The 18,103-nt window shown below is 35.7% G+C and overlaps 2 protein-coding genes across 8 annotated transcripts in view; both read right to left on the bottom strand.

Moving 5' to 3' along the window:
• The window catches only part of RABGAP1 (RAB GTPase activating protein 1), a 226,560-nt gene that overhangs the window by 54,196 nt on the left and 154,261 nt on the right, over positions 1 to 18,103 (bottom strand). For all 7 annotated transcript variants that reach the window (XM_016430690.2, XM_007474620.2, XM_056812108.1 and 4 more), the window contains 2 exons: positions 13,713 to 13,826; positions 7,278 to 7,352 (listed from right to left, as the gene is read on the bottom strand). In XM_016430690.2, the coding sequence (XP_016286176.2) occupies positions 7,278 to 7,352; positions 13,713 to 13,826 (189 nt within the window). The remainder of the gene's footprint in view (positions 1 to 7,277; positions 7,353 to 13,712; positions 13,827 to 18,103) is intronic.
• The window catches only part of GPR21 (G protein-coupled receptor 21), a 29,196-nt gene continuing 27,974 nt past the window's right edge, over positions 16,882 to 18,103 (bottom strand). Inside the window, exon 2 of the mRNA XM_007474619.3 lies at positions 16,882 to 18,103. This exon is cut by the window's right edge and continues 23,940 nt beyond it. The gene's annotated coding sequence lies outside the window, so the exon portion shown is untranslated.

Raw genomic sequence — 18,103 nt, 5'->3', positions numbered from 1 at the left:
TGATTTTAAATCACCCTGGAAAAAATAAAATACTTAGGAATCTATCTGCCAAGACAAACACAGAAACTATACAAACACAACTACAAAACACTCTCTACACAATTAAAACTAGATCTAAACAATTGGAAAAACATTGATTGTTCATGGGTGGGATGAGCTAACTTAATAAAAATGAAAATCCTACCCAAATTAATTTACTTATTTAGTGCCATACCCATTGAACTACTAAAGAATTTTTTTACTGAATTAAAAAAAAAAACCAACATAACAAAGTTCATTTGGAAGAACAAAAGATCAAGGATATCCACAGAAATCATGAAAAAAAAATGCAAAGGAAGGAGGACTTGCAGTCCCAGATCTCAAACTACACTATAAAGCAGTGGTCATGAAAACAATTTGGTACTGGCTAAGAGACAGAAAAGAGGATCAGTGGAATAGATTTCGGGTAAATGACCTCAGCAAGACAGTCTATGTTAAACCCAAAGATCCCAGCTTTTCAGACCAAAACCCACTTTTTGATAAAAACTGCTGGGAAAATTGGAAGACAATATGGGAGAGATTAGGTTTGGATCAACATCTCACACCCTACAATCAAGATAAACTCAGAATGGGTGAATGACCTGAATATAAAGAAGGAAACTATAAGCAAATTAGGCAAACACAGAATAGTATACATGTCAGATCTTTGGGAAAGGAAAAACTTTAAAACCAAGTAAGAGCTAGAAAAAAACCCACAAAATGTAAAATCAATAATTTTGATTACATCAAATTAAAAAGTTTTTATACGAATAAAACTAATGCATCCAAAATTAGAAGGGAAGCAACAAACTGGGAAACAATCTTCATAACATAAAGCTCTGACAAAGGTCTAATTACTCAAATTTATGAAGAGCTAAATCAGTTATACAAAAAATCAAGCCATTCTTCAATTGAAAAATGGGCAAGGGATACGAATAGGGAATTTTCAGTTAAAGAAATCAAAACTATTAATAAGCACATGAAAAAGTGTTCTCTTATAATCAGAGAAATGCAAATCAAAACAACTCTGAGGTATCACCTCACACTTAACAGATTGGCTAACATGATAACAAAGGAAAGTAATGAATGCTGGAGGGGATGTGGCAAAGTCGGGACATTAATTCATTGCTGGTGGATCTGTCAACTGATCCAACCATTCTGGAGGGCAATTTGGAACTATGCCCAAAGGGCACTAAAAGACTGTCTGCCCTTTGATCTAGCCATAGCACTGCTGGGTTTGTACCCCAAAGAGATAATAAGGAAAAATACATGTACAAGAATATTCATAGCTGCACTCTTTGTGGTGGCAAAAAATTGGAAAATGAGGGGATGTCCTTCATGGTGTTCTAATGGCTAAACAAACTATGGTATATGTTGGTGATGGAATACTATTGTGCTCAAAGGAATAATAAAGTGGCAGAATTCCATGGGGACTGGAACAACCTCCAGGAATTGATGCAGAGTGAGTGGAGCAGAACCAGGAGAACACTGTACACAGAGATGATACACTGTGGTACAATTGAATGTAACGGACTTCTCCATTAGTGGCAATGCAATGACCAGAACAACTCGGAGGAACCTACGAGAAAAACCACTCTCCACATCTAGAGGAAACACGCGGAAGTAAAAACACCGAAGAAAAACAATTGCTCGAATAAATGGGTTGAAGGGATATGGTTGGGGACGTAGACTCTAAATGAATATCCTAGTGTAAACAACAACATGGAAATAGGGTCTGATCAAGGACACAAGTAATACCCAATGAAATTGTGCATTGGCTGTGGGAAGAGTACCAAGGAATAATGTTCTAAATTGACTAAATAAATTCATTCAGATGGGAAAAAAAAAAACTGTTATTATCACTTGGGCAGCTAGAAGAATTACACTTAGAGGGAACAGTAACAAACTGTATAGGATGAAATGCCAAGACATAAATATGTATATGGATATATGTATGCATAAATACATATATATGTGTGTATGTATGTGTGTATATATATATATATATATATATATATATATATATATATATATATACACAACTAGAGCTAAAAAAAGAGGTTAATACTAAAAAGTGGGAAAAGAAACAAAAGGGGATTAATTTATGTCACAAAGAAGCTCATGGCGGGAGAGGGGAGAACATCAATACACTAGAAGGGTAAAGAGGTTGGAGTTAGGAAATACTCAACTCTTATGTGCATTGAAATTGACTCAAAAAGGGAAGAACAATCAAATACATTGGGGCAGAGAATTGATTTGCATCCTATAGGGAAGTAGAAGGGTAACAAGTGGACTGGTGGGAAAGGAAGCAGTACAAGGGAGGGAGGGAGTATGGGGTAGTATAAAAAGACTGTAAAGAAAATATGAGGAGAATAAGAAGGGGGGGATAGAAAAGGAAGTAAAATAAGGGTGAGAATTAGGGGGACTGATTATAAACAAAACATTGGTGTAGAAGGAAATAGTGAAAGAAGAAAAGGCAAGATTAGGAGTGGAAATCAAAATGCTGGGAAATACACAGCTGGTAATCATAACTCTGAATGTGAATGGAATGAACTCGCCCATAAAACACAAGTGAATAGCAGAGTGGTTTAGAAACCAAAACCCTACCTTATGCTGTATACAAGAAATACACATGAGGAAGTTAGACACACATAGGGTAAAAGTAAGAGGATGGAGCCAAATCTATTGGGCATCATCTAATAAAAAGAAGGCAGGAGTCGCAATCATGATATCTGACAAAGCCCAAGTAAAAATAGATCTAGTTAAGAGAGATAGGGAAAGTAATTACATCCTGATAAAAGGCAGTATAGACAATGAGGAAATATCAATACTCAACATGTATGCACCAAATGGCATAGCATTCAAATTTCTAAAGGAGAAACTAGTAGAGCTCAAGGATGAAATAGATAGAAAAAACTATACTAGTGGGGGACCTGAACCTTCTTCTATCAGAACTACATAAATCAAACCAAAAAATAAATTAAAAAGATGTAAGAAAAGTGAATGAAATCTTAGAAAAATTAGAGTTAGTAGATATGTGGAGAAAAATAAATAGGGACAAAAAGAAATACACCTTCTTTTCAGCAGCACATGGTACATACACAAAAATTGACCATGTATTAGGGCAGAAAAACATTGCAAACAAGTGCAAAAGGGCAGAAATAATAAATGCAAACTTTTCAGATCATAATGCAATGAAAATAACAGTTAATAAGGGTACATGAAGAGGCAAATAAAAAATTAATTGGAAATTAAACAATATGATTCTCCAGAATCGGTTAAAGAACAAATCATAGAAACAATTAATAATTTTGTTGAAGAAAATGACAATGATGAGACATCCTTTCAAAATCTATGGGATGCAGCCAAAGTAGTACTCAGAAGGAAATTTATATCCTTCCATTCATAAATTAACAAATTAGAGAGGGCAGAGGTCAATGAATTGGGCGTGCAAATTAAAAAACTAGAAAGTGAACAAATTAAAAATTCTCAGATGAAGACTAAATTAGAGATCCTAAAAATCAAAGGAGAAATTAATAAAATTGAAAGTCAATGAACTATTGATTTAATAAATGAGACTAGAAGTTGGTACTTTGAAAAAAAACAGATAAAATAGACAAAGTCCTGGTCAATTTAATTAAAAAAAGGAAAGAAAAAAGCCAAATTGACAGTATCCAAGATGAAAAGGGAGACCTCACCTCTAATGAAGAGAAAATTAAGGTCATCATTAAAAACTATTATGCCCAATTATATGGCAACAAATATGGCAATCTAGTTGATATGAATGAATATTTACAAAAATATAAATTGCCTACACTGAGAGGAAGAAACAGACCACCTAAACAATCTCATATCAGAAAAAGAAATTGAACAAGCCATCAAAGAACTCCCTAAGAAAAAATCCCCAGGTCCAGATGGATTCACAAATAAATTCTATCAAACATTCAAGGAACAACTAATCCCAATATTATACAAACTATTTGACAGAATAAATAAAAAGGAGTTCTACCAAATTTCTTTTATGACACAAATATGGTACTGATTCTAAAGTCAGGCAGGTCAAAAACAGAGAAAGAAAACTATAGACCAATCTCCTTAATGAATGTAGATGCAAAAATCTTAAATAGGATACTAGCAAAAAGACTCCAGGAAGTGATCACGAGGGTTTATTCACTATGACCAGGTAGGATTCATACCAGGAATACAAGGATTGTTCAATATTAGGAAAACCATCCACATATTAACAAGGAAACCAACAAAAATCACATGATTATCTCAGTAGATGCAAAAAAAGCCTTTCACTAAATACAACACTCATTCCTATTGAAAACACTAGAAAGCATAGGAATAGAAGGGCCTTTCCTAAAAATAATAAACAGTACATATCTAAAACCATCAGCCAACATCATCTGCAATGGGGATAAACTAGAAGCCTTCCCAAGAAGATCAGAAGTGAAACAAGGATGTCCATTATCACCTCTATTATTTAACATTGTACTAAAAACACTAGCTGTAGCAATTAGAGAAGAAAAAGAAAATGAAGGTATTAAAATAGGCAATGAGGACACCAAGCTATCACTCTTTGCAGATGATATGATGGTCTACTGAAAGAATCAACCTAGAGAATCAACCAAAAAGCTAGTCGAAACAATCAACAAATTTAGCAAAGTTGCAGGATACAAAATAAACCCACATAAGTCACCAGCATGTCTATATATCTCCAACACATCTCAGCAGCAAGAATTAAAGAAATTCCATTTAAAAATCACCTAAGACAATATAAAATACTTAGGAATCTATCTGCCGAGACAAACACAGGAACTATATGAACACAACTACAAAATACTCTCCACACAATTAAAACAAGATCTAAACAATTGGAAAAACATTGATTGTTCATGGGTAGGGTGAGCTAACATAATAGAAATGACAATCCTTCCCAAATTAATTTACTTATTCAGTGCCATACCCATTTATCTACCAAAAAACTATTTTACTAAATTAGAAAAAAACCATTAACAAGTTCATTTGGAAGAACAAAAGATCCAAGGATATCCAGAGAAATCATGAAAAAAAAATGTGAAGGAAGGAGGCCTTGCAGTCCCAGATCTCAAACTATATTATACAGCAGTGGTCATCAAAATAATTTGGTACTGGCTAAGAGACAGAAAGGAGCATCAGTGGAATAGACTTGGGGTAAGTGACCTCAGCAAGACAATCTTTGATAAGCCCAAATATCCCAGCTTTTGGGACCAGAATCCATTATTTGATAAAAACTGCTGGGAAAATTGGAAGACAGTATGGGAGAGATTAGATTTGGATCAGTATCTCACACCTTACACCAAGATAAATTCAGAATGGGTAAATGACTTGAATATAAAGAAGGAAACTATAAGCAAATTAGGTGAACACAGAACAGTATACTTTTCAGATCTTTGGGAAAGAAAAGACTTTAAAACCAAGCAAGAGCTAGAAAAAAATCAGAAAATATAACAATCAATAATTTTGATTACATCAAATTAAAAAGTTTCTGTATAAAGAAAACCAATGCAACAAAAATTAGAAGGTGTAAACCTTAAAATTCCTTAGACTTATAAATGTTGGAAATTTCACCATTGGGAAATTTCATACTTGGAAAATTTCTTACTGATAGTCTATTGGAATGTGAACCCCATTGGCATGGGATGTTCCTCCTCCTCCCTTCTTAAGATTACTTTAGGACAGAAACCTTTTGCTGAACAATGGAAAGGACTTTGACCTATGCTTAAGCATAGAACAGGAATTTCTTTGAGTCATGATTGATTTTAGAATTGATACAATGGAGATACTTGGAATCAATCTCCACCCTACTCAGTCCTAACAGGATTGAGGAAGGGCTGCAGCATAGATCAAAATTTAATTATTCCAATCTCTACCATACTCAGGTTAACAGGATTTAGGAAGGGCTGTAGCAAAGGATCAAAGATTTAATTATTTGAGAATATGACCTTCAACAGACATGTGCAAAGCCAGAGACCTCTGGGCGGTCCTGGGTTAAGCTAGAGCCTCCATTGGCACAGGGAAATTGATGGACAGTGATTGGTAGATGTGAGAACTGAGGGGAGGGAACTTGGATGGTTTCCTTAAAGATAGAGGGGTCTGAAGACTCAGGGGGTGGAGTTGAGGAGTTGGTCTGAGTGGTTGGAGTGTGCTCTGAGAAGCTTGCTCTGAAGGAAGGTGAAGGTGGGGGCCTTTGAGACTGCTTCTCCATTTTGGTCACGTGAGTAATAGGGACTGATCTCTTTCTTTGCCCCAGCTATCTAAGGGCTTGGGCCTTTTTGGTCCAGCCTAAACAGAGGGGGTATTTAAGCCCTATTCCCTTCTCTCCCCTTTCTCTCTCTCTATCTCTAATTCCTTTCTTCCTCCTGTTTGTAATTAAACTCTATAAAAGGCTGACGGCTGACTTGAGTTTTCATTTAGGAATTACATAGCTGAATTCCTTGGCGACCTTAAATTAATATATATCAGTCTTTTAAAGTGATTTCCTTTCCTTAGACTTATAAATGTTGGAAATTTCTCCAACATTTATAAGTCTAAGGAATTTTAAGGTTTACAAAGGGAAGCAACAAATTGGGAATCTTCATAACAAAAACCTCTGACAAAGGTCTAATTACTCAAATTTATAAAGAGGTAAACCAATTGTACAAAAAAAATCAAGCCATTCTCCAATTGATAAATGTGCAAGGGACATGGACAGGCAATTTTCAGTTAAAGAAGTCAAAATTATTAATAAGCACATGAAAAAGTGTTCTAAATCTCTTATAATCAGAGAGATACAAATTAAAACAACTCTGAGGTATCATCTCACACCTAACAGATTGGCTAACATGACAGCAATGGAAAGTAATGAATGCTGGAGGGGATGTGGCAAAGCCAGGACATTAATGCATTGCTGGTGGAGTTGTGAATTAATCCAACCATTCTGGAGGGCAATTTGGAACTATGCCCAAAGGGTGCTAAAAGACTGTCTGCCCTTTGATCCAGCCATAGCACTGCTGGGTTTGTACCCCAAAGAGATAATAAGGAAAAATACATGTACAAGAATACTCATAGCTGCGCTCTTTGTGGTGGCAAAAAATTGGAAAATGAAGGGATGCCCTTCAATTGGGGAATGGCTGAACAAATTGTGGTATATGTTGTCATCAAATCATTAATACTTAATAAATGGTTGTGAATGAATGAGCTATGTGTTGGCAGAGAGAAACACTCTGGTCACATACGTGCAGAAGTAACACAGCAGCAAGGAACGATTGGCCCTGGCAGTAGCCGATTTCTTCATCGTACACAGAATAGGCCTAGAAAAAGAACACAGATTTTAATATTCTAAATCACCCCTATATCAAGAAAAGCAACCAGAGTAAAGCAAAGCAGCTGAGCACAGGGAATGGGAAGCAGAGGAAGGGCACAAAGTGTTATCCTGCCCAGCTCTGCCACCTCCTGGCCTGTCATTTGGAGCTGGAAGGGAGTTGAGACATCATCTAGTTCCATAGCATCATTTTACAGATGAGGAATTCATTCTAGCCAGAGGAAAGGTTTCGTCATTCCAGCCTCAGAGCTAGTGAAGTTTCTAGGCTTATTCCTGCCCAGGGAAGGATCCTTTCTTTTCTCTGTATTTGGTAGCTCAGTGGGTGTGGATAAGCATGAAACACCATGCACCAAAGAAAGAAAAGCTCGATAAAGATGATTCAGTTTTCTTCCTGTGAGTGGCAAAGCCAGACATAATTCTCCCACGTTAAAACATTTCCTTATGAGAATGATTTTTTCTGAAAGTAATCATATTTTGAGGTTTGACTGGCTTCCATTCTTTCCTACAAATCTCCTCAGAATATTCTCTTCTATGGTATACTGACACCCAACATTTCTCAGGATTGAGTCTGGCTTTTTTTGGCCTCGTTAGGGACTTTCAGAGGTTTTTATAAAACAACAACAATTTTGAGTCAGTAGTATAGATTTGAAAATTTTTTCCTAGATTAATAAATTAATTTCTGAAGAGGTTTCCCTTTCTTTATCATTTCCTTTTCACTTTTCCACTTATGTTCCTTGCCAGCATCCTTCCAATTCCAGGGAACCAATGTGGGATTTTATGTTTGGATTTTAGATCTTCTACCATAAGAGTCTGTCTGATGACAGCACTAATAAAATAAAATTAGTTTTATGACAAATTCAATTGTGTTTGAAAGTTTAACATGTAATTAAATTGTATACAAGCTTTTTTTTCTGTTACGTGATAATTGTACTTCCAGAGGTTTGAACCAAAATTTTCACAATCTGGTTATATCAATTTAGGAGTCATGTATTAAATACTTAGTATTGACTTGCTTAAAAATGAAATGTCTGCCTCCTGCCTCCTGACTGTAGATTAGAAGCATTTTTCTTATGACACCACCAAGATAGAGTAATGTAAATATTTTTTAAACCCTTACTTTTGACCTTATAAACTGATACTGAGTATTAGTTCCAAGGTAGAAGAGTATTAAGGGCTAGGTAATTGGTATTAAGTGACTTGTTCAGAGTCACACAGCTAGGGAGTATCTGAGGCCAGATTTGAACCCAGATCTTCTGTCTCTAGGTATGACACTCCATCTAATGAGCTACTTACCTGTCCCAATGTAATGTAATCTTAAACTCAAATGCCAACTCCTACCTGAACCATTTCCTGATCACCCACTATTAGTACTCTATGCTTTTGAAATGATGAATCTTACTTTGTCTTTATTTACTTGTGCTCACATTAGATTTCCCCTGTAAAATGTGAACTTACGGAATATAGGGCCTGTTTCATTTTTTACTCTGTAGCCGAGTGGGTGCTAATAAATGTGGCTAATATTTATATAGTGCTTTCTTTTTATTTTTTTTCAATTACAAGTAGAGACAATTTTTGATAACTGTTTTCAAACATTCAGTGATTCAGATTCTCTACTCCTTTTCCCCCTGTTCTCTGAGGTGGTAAAGAGCATCATTTAGATCAAAACATTGTTTCATGTAATATTCCCTATGTTGTACTGAAGACACATATCACCTATGCAATCAAAAAATTAAAGAATGAAATAAAGCAAAGGATGGCAAGGCTTTGATCTACAACCAGATTCCAAAAGTTCCTTCTTTGGCTATGGACAGCATTTAAAAAATATTATGAGTCTTTTGGGGTTATCTTGGAACTTTGTTTTGCTGATAACAAATTTAGTTCTTCATAGTTAATCATTTTTTATTATTTCTGTTACTCTATATACTGTTCTCTTGGTTTCGCTCATTTCATTTTGCATCAGTTAATATAGGCCTTTCCAGGTTTTTCTGAACCTCTCCTGTTCATTATTTCTTATAGTATAATAGTTGCACTGGTTTTCCATTATAGCCATATAGCATAATCTTTTCAGCTATTCCCAAATGATGGACACACCTTTGGTTTTCAATTCTTTACCACTAGAAAAGAGCTGCTAAAAATATTTTGTGCACATGGGCCCTTTTCCCTTATTTCTGATCTCTTTGGGAAACAAATCTATTAGTGGTATTTCTGGGTCAAAGGGTATTCATAGTTTAATGGTCCATTGGGCATGGTTCCACATTGCTCTCTGGAATGGCTTTGTCAGTTCCACTAAGAATGTATGTGTTCCAATTTTCCCATATCGATTCCCACATTTACTATTTTCCTTTTTGATCATATTAGTCATTCTGATAGGTGTGAGATGATATCTCAGAGTTGTTTTAATTTACATTTCTCTAATCAATAGTGATTTGGAGCATCCCTTATATGACTATAGATAATTTTAATTTCTTCATATGAAATCTGCTTGTTCACATCCTTTAACCATTTATCAGTTGGAGAATGCTTTGTATACTTATACATTTGGGTCAGTTCCCTGTATTTTTAAGAAATGAGGACTTTTTCAGCAACATTCGCTAGAAATCCATCCTCCCTGCCATTTAATGTTTTCCTTCAATCTTGGTTGCATTGGCTTTGTTTGTATGGAAACATTTAACATAATCAAAATTATGCATTTCATTTTTCATAATGTTCTTTATATTTTGTTTGGTCATAAATATTTCCCTATACATAAGTCTGACAGGTAAACTTTTCCATGTTCTCCTAATTTGTTAATGGTATCTTTATTTCCAGATCAAATATTCATTTTGACTTTATCTTTGTGTAGGGTGTGAAGTATTGGTCTATGCTTTGTTTCTGGCATATTGTTTTCTAGTTTCTAGTTTGGGTAATGAGTTCCTTACCCAAAAGCTTGGATCTTTGGGTTTACTAGGTTAATATGGTCATTAACTACTATATGTTTATTTCTGAATCTATTTCATTGATCTACTACTTTATTTTTTACTTAGTGCATAAATGTTTAATATTGATATTGTTTTATTGTCTATGGTACCTTTTATCAAGACATAATTTCCTTTCTCATCTCTTTTGATTAGATCAATTTTTACTTTTTGCTTTTTCTGAGATCATGATTGCTACCAATACTTTTTTTCCCCCTTTTACTTTGGCTAAAGCATAATTGATTCTTTTTTTGTCCTTTACTTTTACTCTATGTGTGTCTCCTTGCTTTAAATGTTTTTCTTGTAGACAGCTTGTTGTGAAATTTTGGTTTATAAATCACTCTGCTATATGGGAGAGTTCATCCCATTCATATTCACATTTATGATTTCTAATTGTGTGTTTCCCTCCATCCTCCTTCCCTCTCCCTCTCTCTCTCCACCCCCAACCCTTTCAAACTTTCCCTATTCACAAATGTCTTGCTTCTAATTCACCCTCTTTTTTGTTCCTCCTTCACTGCATTACTTGGCTTCTGGTGAATGTTTTCGAATTTTTTTTCTTCAGTAAAATATGAGGCAAGGTTTTCAGCTGAGAGGGTAGAGTGGAAGGATTTTAAGAGAGATAAACAGGTTTGGAAGAGCTACTGTGGTAAATGGGATAGTGAATTAATTAAGGAGATATACTTTGTAGCAGTTACAGCTTAGTAATATAACATAAACTTGTAGTGGACACAGTTTGTATGATTTTCTTCAGTTTCACTTGCCAGGACACATGTAGGAGTGTATAAAGTAGAGATGGTGGGAGAAATCTAAGTTTGAGATTTTGTGATTTAATAAGGGAGAAAAATACTCAAAAGAGGAAGCTGTAGAACTGAGCTGGTTTACCAAGGGTCAAGAGAAAGAAGAAGGAAAGAACAGGTAATGTAGGAGTAAAGAACTGAGAATTCAAGGGTAAGGATGACTAAGAGTTTGGGGTTGCAAGGCACAGGGGGAGATAGAATGACAATAGATTGTAATCTGATATAGAATCTCAGGGTTCATGAAAATGGAATTGGTGTATTTGTGGGTGATGAGAGATCAAAGGTTAATGATCATCGGTGTGTGTGTGTGTGACTGAGGTGGGGTGGAGGGGTAAACTATTTGAAATGAACAAGTTAAAGAACTTGAGGTTAGGGTTTTCTGAGGGAGCACTAATTTGTATGTTGTGATCCTCTAATATGAAGGTGGGAGTTGAGAGACAGAGAAAAACTTTAAGTCAAGCACTGAATTTACTCATGAAAAGAAGGGGAGTATCCAGGAGGTTGGTAGAAAAAAGTTAACAGAATTTTGCTTGGGTGGTAGACATGGGTTAAGTGAAACTCAAAGGATGGGTGTTTATAAAATGTTGGTGGTATAGGAATAATCTGAAAGTGGCAATGAAGTACAATGTGTACTTTGGCAGAAAATATGAAAGCTTAGCCAGGGCTAGTAAGTGAGGTCAGGTGGACTGTGGCATGAGGAAAGAACAAGATCTCAGTGAGATGCAGAAGATGGAAGGAATAGAAAAGGAAAAGATTTGAGATGAAATTAAGTTTGAAGTCTATGGAGTAAGAATTTCAGAGAGCACATTGGAGGGGTAATTTAAGAGTGGGATGATTCTGAGGAGTGGTAGTGTTGAGGGAAATGGGAATAAAGTTTAAGGGAAAGGGGAATTTGAATGATGACTACTTCAGAATCATTGGGATGGGAAAGGTATTATCAGAGAGGAGTTCCCTAATCACTGATAAATGAGTTTAATATTCTCATTTTCCATAGGAACTTAGCCTCAGGTTGAAGTTCTCTCAGAGTCATAGGAAGTTTAAGAAAGGGGACAGGGGCTTAGATCTGAAGGAATGGTGTTATATTTACCTTTTCCAAGGTCAGAGGCCAGGATGGAGACTTGATGGGATTTCCTCATCTGGTATTTGATGGAATGATAATTTATAGAGGCACAAAAGATTTGCCTTGTACCAATAAGGGTCAATAAGGCTATGTAAGAAATTTATCACATTCCAATATTTGTTGTTATTTGTGTAGATATTGTATATCCTTTGCTAGATTGTAAACTCCTGGGGGGGCAGGGAAATGCATTTTTACTCTCCGTATCTTCTAGTGCATAAAAGCTTAATATAGTGTTATTGAATTGAATTTGCTATTGTTTCATATTTAATAGTCTCACTATCCTTACCCAAGTGCAATATTCCTATTTCCTGGCTCCTCCATAGTGCATTGCATATAGAAGATGCCTACTAATGGCTTGCTGACTAATTAGAGAAAAGAATAAAAAAGCACCAAAATGCAACTCTCTCTCATCATGGAAATATTGAAAATTTCTGCTCCTTTCCCAGCCTCATATGTCGTAGGAAATGGATTCAAATGTAAACTACAGAGTATTGAACTCATTATAAAAAAAGGGGAATATGTGTCCCAAACTAAAAAACTTGTAATTTAATATGCCATTATCCAATTTTACTGTTTCTTACAGTTTAACTAAATAAGCATTCATTGCTATTTGTAATTTGCATGTGCACTTATTTATTTGCATTTTGTAACTATCTCTCCGTTTATGTATATTGTCTCTCCATTAGACTATATGTTCCTTGAGGGTAGGGACTTTTTACCTTACTATGTATCCCTAGCATTCAGCACACAGCTTAGCACCTAATAAGCACTTACTAAATAGTTGATAATTGATTTACCAGATCTTGGGTGAAGGTGCCAAATTAATACACCTAGAGGTGTTGGGGTTACAAGTTATAAGGATGGTGGGTAGAATCCCAGATTGATAGATATATAGTTTTCCGTAACAAAGGCAATACGGATTTTATGATTACTTCATATCCCTAAGTGGGAAGTGGGGGACTGTCGAAAAGGTCAGGAATGAAGTGAATCAGCATAACAACAGACAGCCTAGATTTAGTGGCCATGTGACATACTCAACAGTCATACCTTCATACCTTGCTGAGCCTCAGTTTCCTCATCTGAAGAGGTGTTGGACTTAATCTCAAAGATATTTTTCTGCTTTAAATTTTCTGAAAGGGGTTCTGGAATATTTCTAATTGTATTAGCGGAGCAGAGAACAACTTGAATTTTAAGAAGCTCTAATCAGACAAGGTATTCAGATCACAGAAATATGGAAATTTGCTAATAATCCTTTGTAGTTTTAGAAATAATTTAAATAGGTATTCCTCTTGTTTTTGTTTCTATTGTTACCTAAAGATTCATGATTAAAATCAAGCACTAATTCTAAAGAAATGGCTCCCTTTTGTACTATAGAGATTCTCTGCCATGATTTGTAATTGTGATTTCTCTAAATTTAATATGATGAGGTCTCTATTTGGAAGTGTCTCTGAAGATGTCAAACACCAAAAACTGTTTACCTTGCATATTTTATATAAGGAATCTTGACCATCTCCTCCCGTGTCCTTAAAGTAGTCATGAGCTGGGAATGTACGGTTAATATCTCTAGTGATCGCACTATCCTGAGGAGATTCCTGTGAAAATATAAGGCAGAAAAAATTTTCATTATTAGCAATCAAATGTATGGCTTGCAAATTGCTAATCTGTGGGCACTATGTTTCTAAAGTTGCTTCATGGAACTGTTTCTTTTATCAGTGGGGTACTCCCACCAAGACTTCTCTACAACTTGATAGATGTTTTTTGGGAGATGTGGTAACTGAAAAATCCTCTTGGTGTTGAGAATGTCCAAATGTGGCCAGGTTGATCCTTGGACCATCTATTACTAGATGCTTTATGGCTTTCCATTTTAGCAAGACTCCTCAGAAATTATGCTTTATTGGGATAGGGATCCAAGTCTCATCTCCATCAGGATGAAGTGCTGGTGGATACCTTTAGTGAAAATATGCCAATCAGTTTACAGCCAGTGACTTGTCTGAGAGCTCTAAAATCAGAAGGTGTGGTGATACCAGATCAACCCTTTCAACTAAACAGCATTAACATTCCTTTTGCCCAACAAGGTGCCATGTCCCATATCTCCATAGTGAGGAAGTGCTATTTCTAAAAAAGAACTGGTGACCTTTTGGTTTGCTTGAGGGAAAAAGAGCTTTCCAGAAAAGATTTCCCATAGGAACTAACCTAACCTAATGGTCTCAAGGGAAGAGGTGAACAGTGAGCATGTTCATGTCAGAAAAGGTCTGTTTGCCCTGACTGCTTGTGGCTGCCAAGATGAGTGGGAGTGGAGAGGCTGGGCAATTGAATCCACAGTGGCTTAAGTGACCCCTTATCATAAGGCCAATATACTAAGGCTGTATATGGCAAGGATGATTTCCAATTGTCCTGGAGGCAAGCATGGTAAAAATGAAGATCTGCTTGAAGATAACAATCTGTTGACTGTGGAAAATGAAGTGCTGAATGCCAGAGGGACTCAGCCAAACAGGATATGGGAAAAGATTAAGATGAAATTTTTCAGTTTTGGCCAATGGAGTCAAACCCTCAGGAGAGTTAGCCATCCTCCCCCAGATTTAACTGAAGCTTAACAACTGCCAGTATCCATCCTTTCATAAGATTTATTGGGCATATTGTAAGCTTTAACATTTGTTCTTTTACATAGTATATATTTTTTCCATATGTTAATTGCCTGCTAAAACTAAAAAATGTGATGTTTTACTTATCATTTCATCACTTTGCAATTGTCTCTCTGAAAAGACCACAAAATGCACCTCAGAAGCCTGTTTTCGAAATGAATTGATTTTACTTCACTTTATTCATCTGTAAAATGAAGATGACTGGGAGTATCTGCCTTACAGTATTATGAGGAAAATTACTTATAAACCTTAAAGGGTTAAGGCAGAATGGCATTTTCCATGACTTCTCAAGGAATGTTCTTGCAGCCTCAGAAATAATTGCCAGGTGGGCTATGAGATTTCATGGGATTTCCTTTCAGTATAATCTAAGCTGGAGAATGTGAGGGAAAGACAAGTTGTGAAAAACTTGTAGAAGTAGTAATGTTTCCATGCCTATTTTCAAAGGTTATTTTGAATATCTTACAAATGCCTTCTTTGTATGACTCTTGATAACATTGTGGTAATTAGTCATATTAGAAGCAGGAGGTGAAGAGAGAAGCAACAACATGAAAAAAGCAAAAATGGAACATTAGACTTAGAGTAAAAAAGACTGGTTTTGAGCTCTGGATCATTTTAGTTATGAGTTTATGATCTTAGACATGTCATTTATCTATCAAAATTTCAGTCTCCTTATTTGTAAATGAGAATATCAGTTTAATATATACAAATGGCATTAATCCTGAGATAATGAAAAAGAACAGGGAGAAAAAAAAGTCTTCAGAAATAACTTAATACTGTTAGCCCTTTTAAAAACATAATAAAATACTAATAATATGAGTAAAAGTATTTTTAGTATCAATCAGGGTATAAGCACATAAATGTGTATGTGTATGTATGTATGTAAATATGCATGTAGTAGAGGTATACAGGTAAATATACAGGGTATATAATTGTCTTTTCTACTGGGTCTCACTTATACCCTTTGTTACACCCAATCAGTCAGGGTATAAGCAAATGGAACAAATCAATTTTAACTAACTTTAACTGAAAGACTGGAAAAAAAAAGACAGGAGCAAAGAGATGAGAGACTAACAGGCTACACTTCCTCTAAGAAAATTAATACTGACTCTTTCATTTGCCATATGATCAAAAAATAAAACCTCCTACTGTAATTCTTCATTTATTCAACATGCTATTCAATAGCACTTTATATTCCTTGTAATTCTTATCACATTCTAATATGAATTTTATTTCTTTTCTACCTCCAGTATACTGTTCTCATTTTAAGGGGAGGGATTACTTCTTATTTATTTCTATGTTGCTGAGTTTCTAATATTCGGAACTCCTTGAAGTCATAAGCTGTTAAATAAATGTTTGTATGCAATGCACAAGGCAGCTAAGGGGTGCAGAGGATAGAGTGCTGGGCCCAGAGTGATGAAGATTCATCTTCCCGAGTTCAAATTTGTCCTCAGACACTAGCTGTGTGACTGTGGGCAACTTACTTAACCCTTTAGTTTCCTCATCTGTAAAATTTGCTGGAGAAGGAAATTTAGCATCTTTACCAAGAAAACTCCAAATGGGGTCACAAAGAATTGAACATGACTGAAAAGAATGAATGATGTGCTCAATAGACACAGTTCTAGGTGCCAACAAAGATGGAAAAGATAAATTTCTGATTTCAAGGATCATATAATCTAAGTGCAAAGGCTTAGTCAAACAGGGAGGCATGAGATTCAGGAAGGAGAGATCCCTTGTAGATGAAGAGTTGCTGAAATCTACTAGAGCAGAATAGTACTTCTAGCTAAAATTGAGGAAGGAAAAGATATTTAGCCCCTACAGAGATGTTGATTCAAGGACTTAGCAAATGTACAAAGAGGGAGAAAGGCCAGAAAATGATTAGAAAACAACGAAGTAGTACAATCCAGCTAGAATAATGTCTCTAAGTCAAGGATATCACCATCTTTCCAGTAGATCAGATATTAAACTTCAGAGTAATTTTCAAGTCTTCATTCTTTCTCACCTCACACTTCCAGTCACCTGTCAAACATGGTCAAATCTATCTCTAAATGTTCCCATTTGTTTCCTTTTCCCTACTCATATGGCCACCACCCAAGTTCTGTTCCTTTTTACCTTCTTATCACTTCTACCTCTTCTAGTGCCACTGCCCATGTGAGACTTTCTTGACTATATTCCCCCCCACCCCTTGCCTTTACTGGTACTAGTGCTTCACTCCCCCATCTACAATTATCTTTATTATTTACTTATCAGTGTACATGTTTCCTCTGACAGGTGAATGCCTAGACAGTTTAGTTAGTTTTATCTCTGGTCTAGCCTATGGTCTGGCACACTGAACATGAATAACAAATAGTTGTGAAAATGTGTGAAATATAAATAAGGACACAATCTCTTTGAGTTAGGAACTTTACTACTGGGCCTCCGTTACACCCTCTGGAAAATACCAGGATTCTCCAAAGTCCCTTTTACCTCCAATAGTTCATGTCATGATATATAGTCTTTCTATATAGCCCCCATCCACAAGGAATTTATAGCTTAAGAGTATAATAGAAAAATATTCTAAAGAAAAAAGTATATTTCAGCTATCAAGGAAGTTAAAAATAAAAGTGTCTACAGAGGAAGGGCAACTGAAACTACAAGTTCAACCAATAAGGCTTTGCTCTTTTCATACTGTTTAATTTCTAGTCATTTATTTTTACTGTGCCCTGTTGCTGATGTTTCTTTAGTGTGTGTGACCAAAGGAACAGAGAAGTTTGCTTGTTTCCTGGTGCTATACTTCACATCTGTTGAGGCTGCTGGTAAACAATTTGTGCAGGGAAAAATCTAAGGAAATAATAATGTTGGAACCATGTTTTTTCTTCTCTTAATCCTGGCTTTGAAAGATGCCTGGTTAGTACAAACCCCTGCAGCCCTACATTGTGTAACCTTTTTTTCTTGTGGACTATTTTTATCCCTTACTGTGAGAATTGGCCTGTTGGATAACTTCTCAGCATTAGCAGGGCACTGGGAACAGGAGGAAACCCTTTTGAATACACACCCTTCCATAAACTCAGGCTGAAAAACAGAAAGCTAAGAATGGCAGGAAGAAAAAGAAAGTAAGACTAAAAGAAAAGGCAGTAGAGGAGTGCCATGAGAAATAAACCAGTCTGGAAAAGAATGGTGCTTCTTGAACAGCCTGTGACTGAAATGATAGAGACCATATTTTTTATGATTCATATATATATATATATATA

Source organism: Monodelphis domestica, chromosome 1, assembly GCF_027887165.1.
Source record: "Monodelphis domestica isolate mMonDom1 chromosome 1, mMonDom1.pri, whole genome shotgun sequence".
Classification (NCBI taxonomy): domain Eukaryota; kingdom Metazoa; phylum Chordata; class Mammalia; order Didelphimorphia; family Didelphidae; genus Monodelphis; species Monodelphis domestica.
The sequence above is the reverse complement of the archived record's forward strand: the minus strand, read 5'-3'. Positions and strand labels throughout refer to the sequence as shown.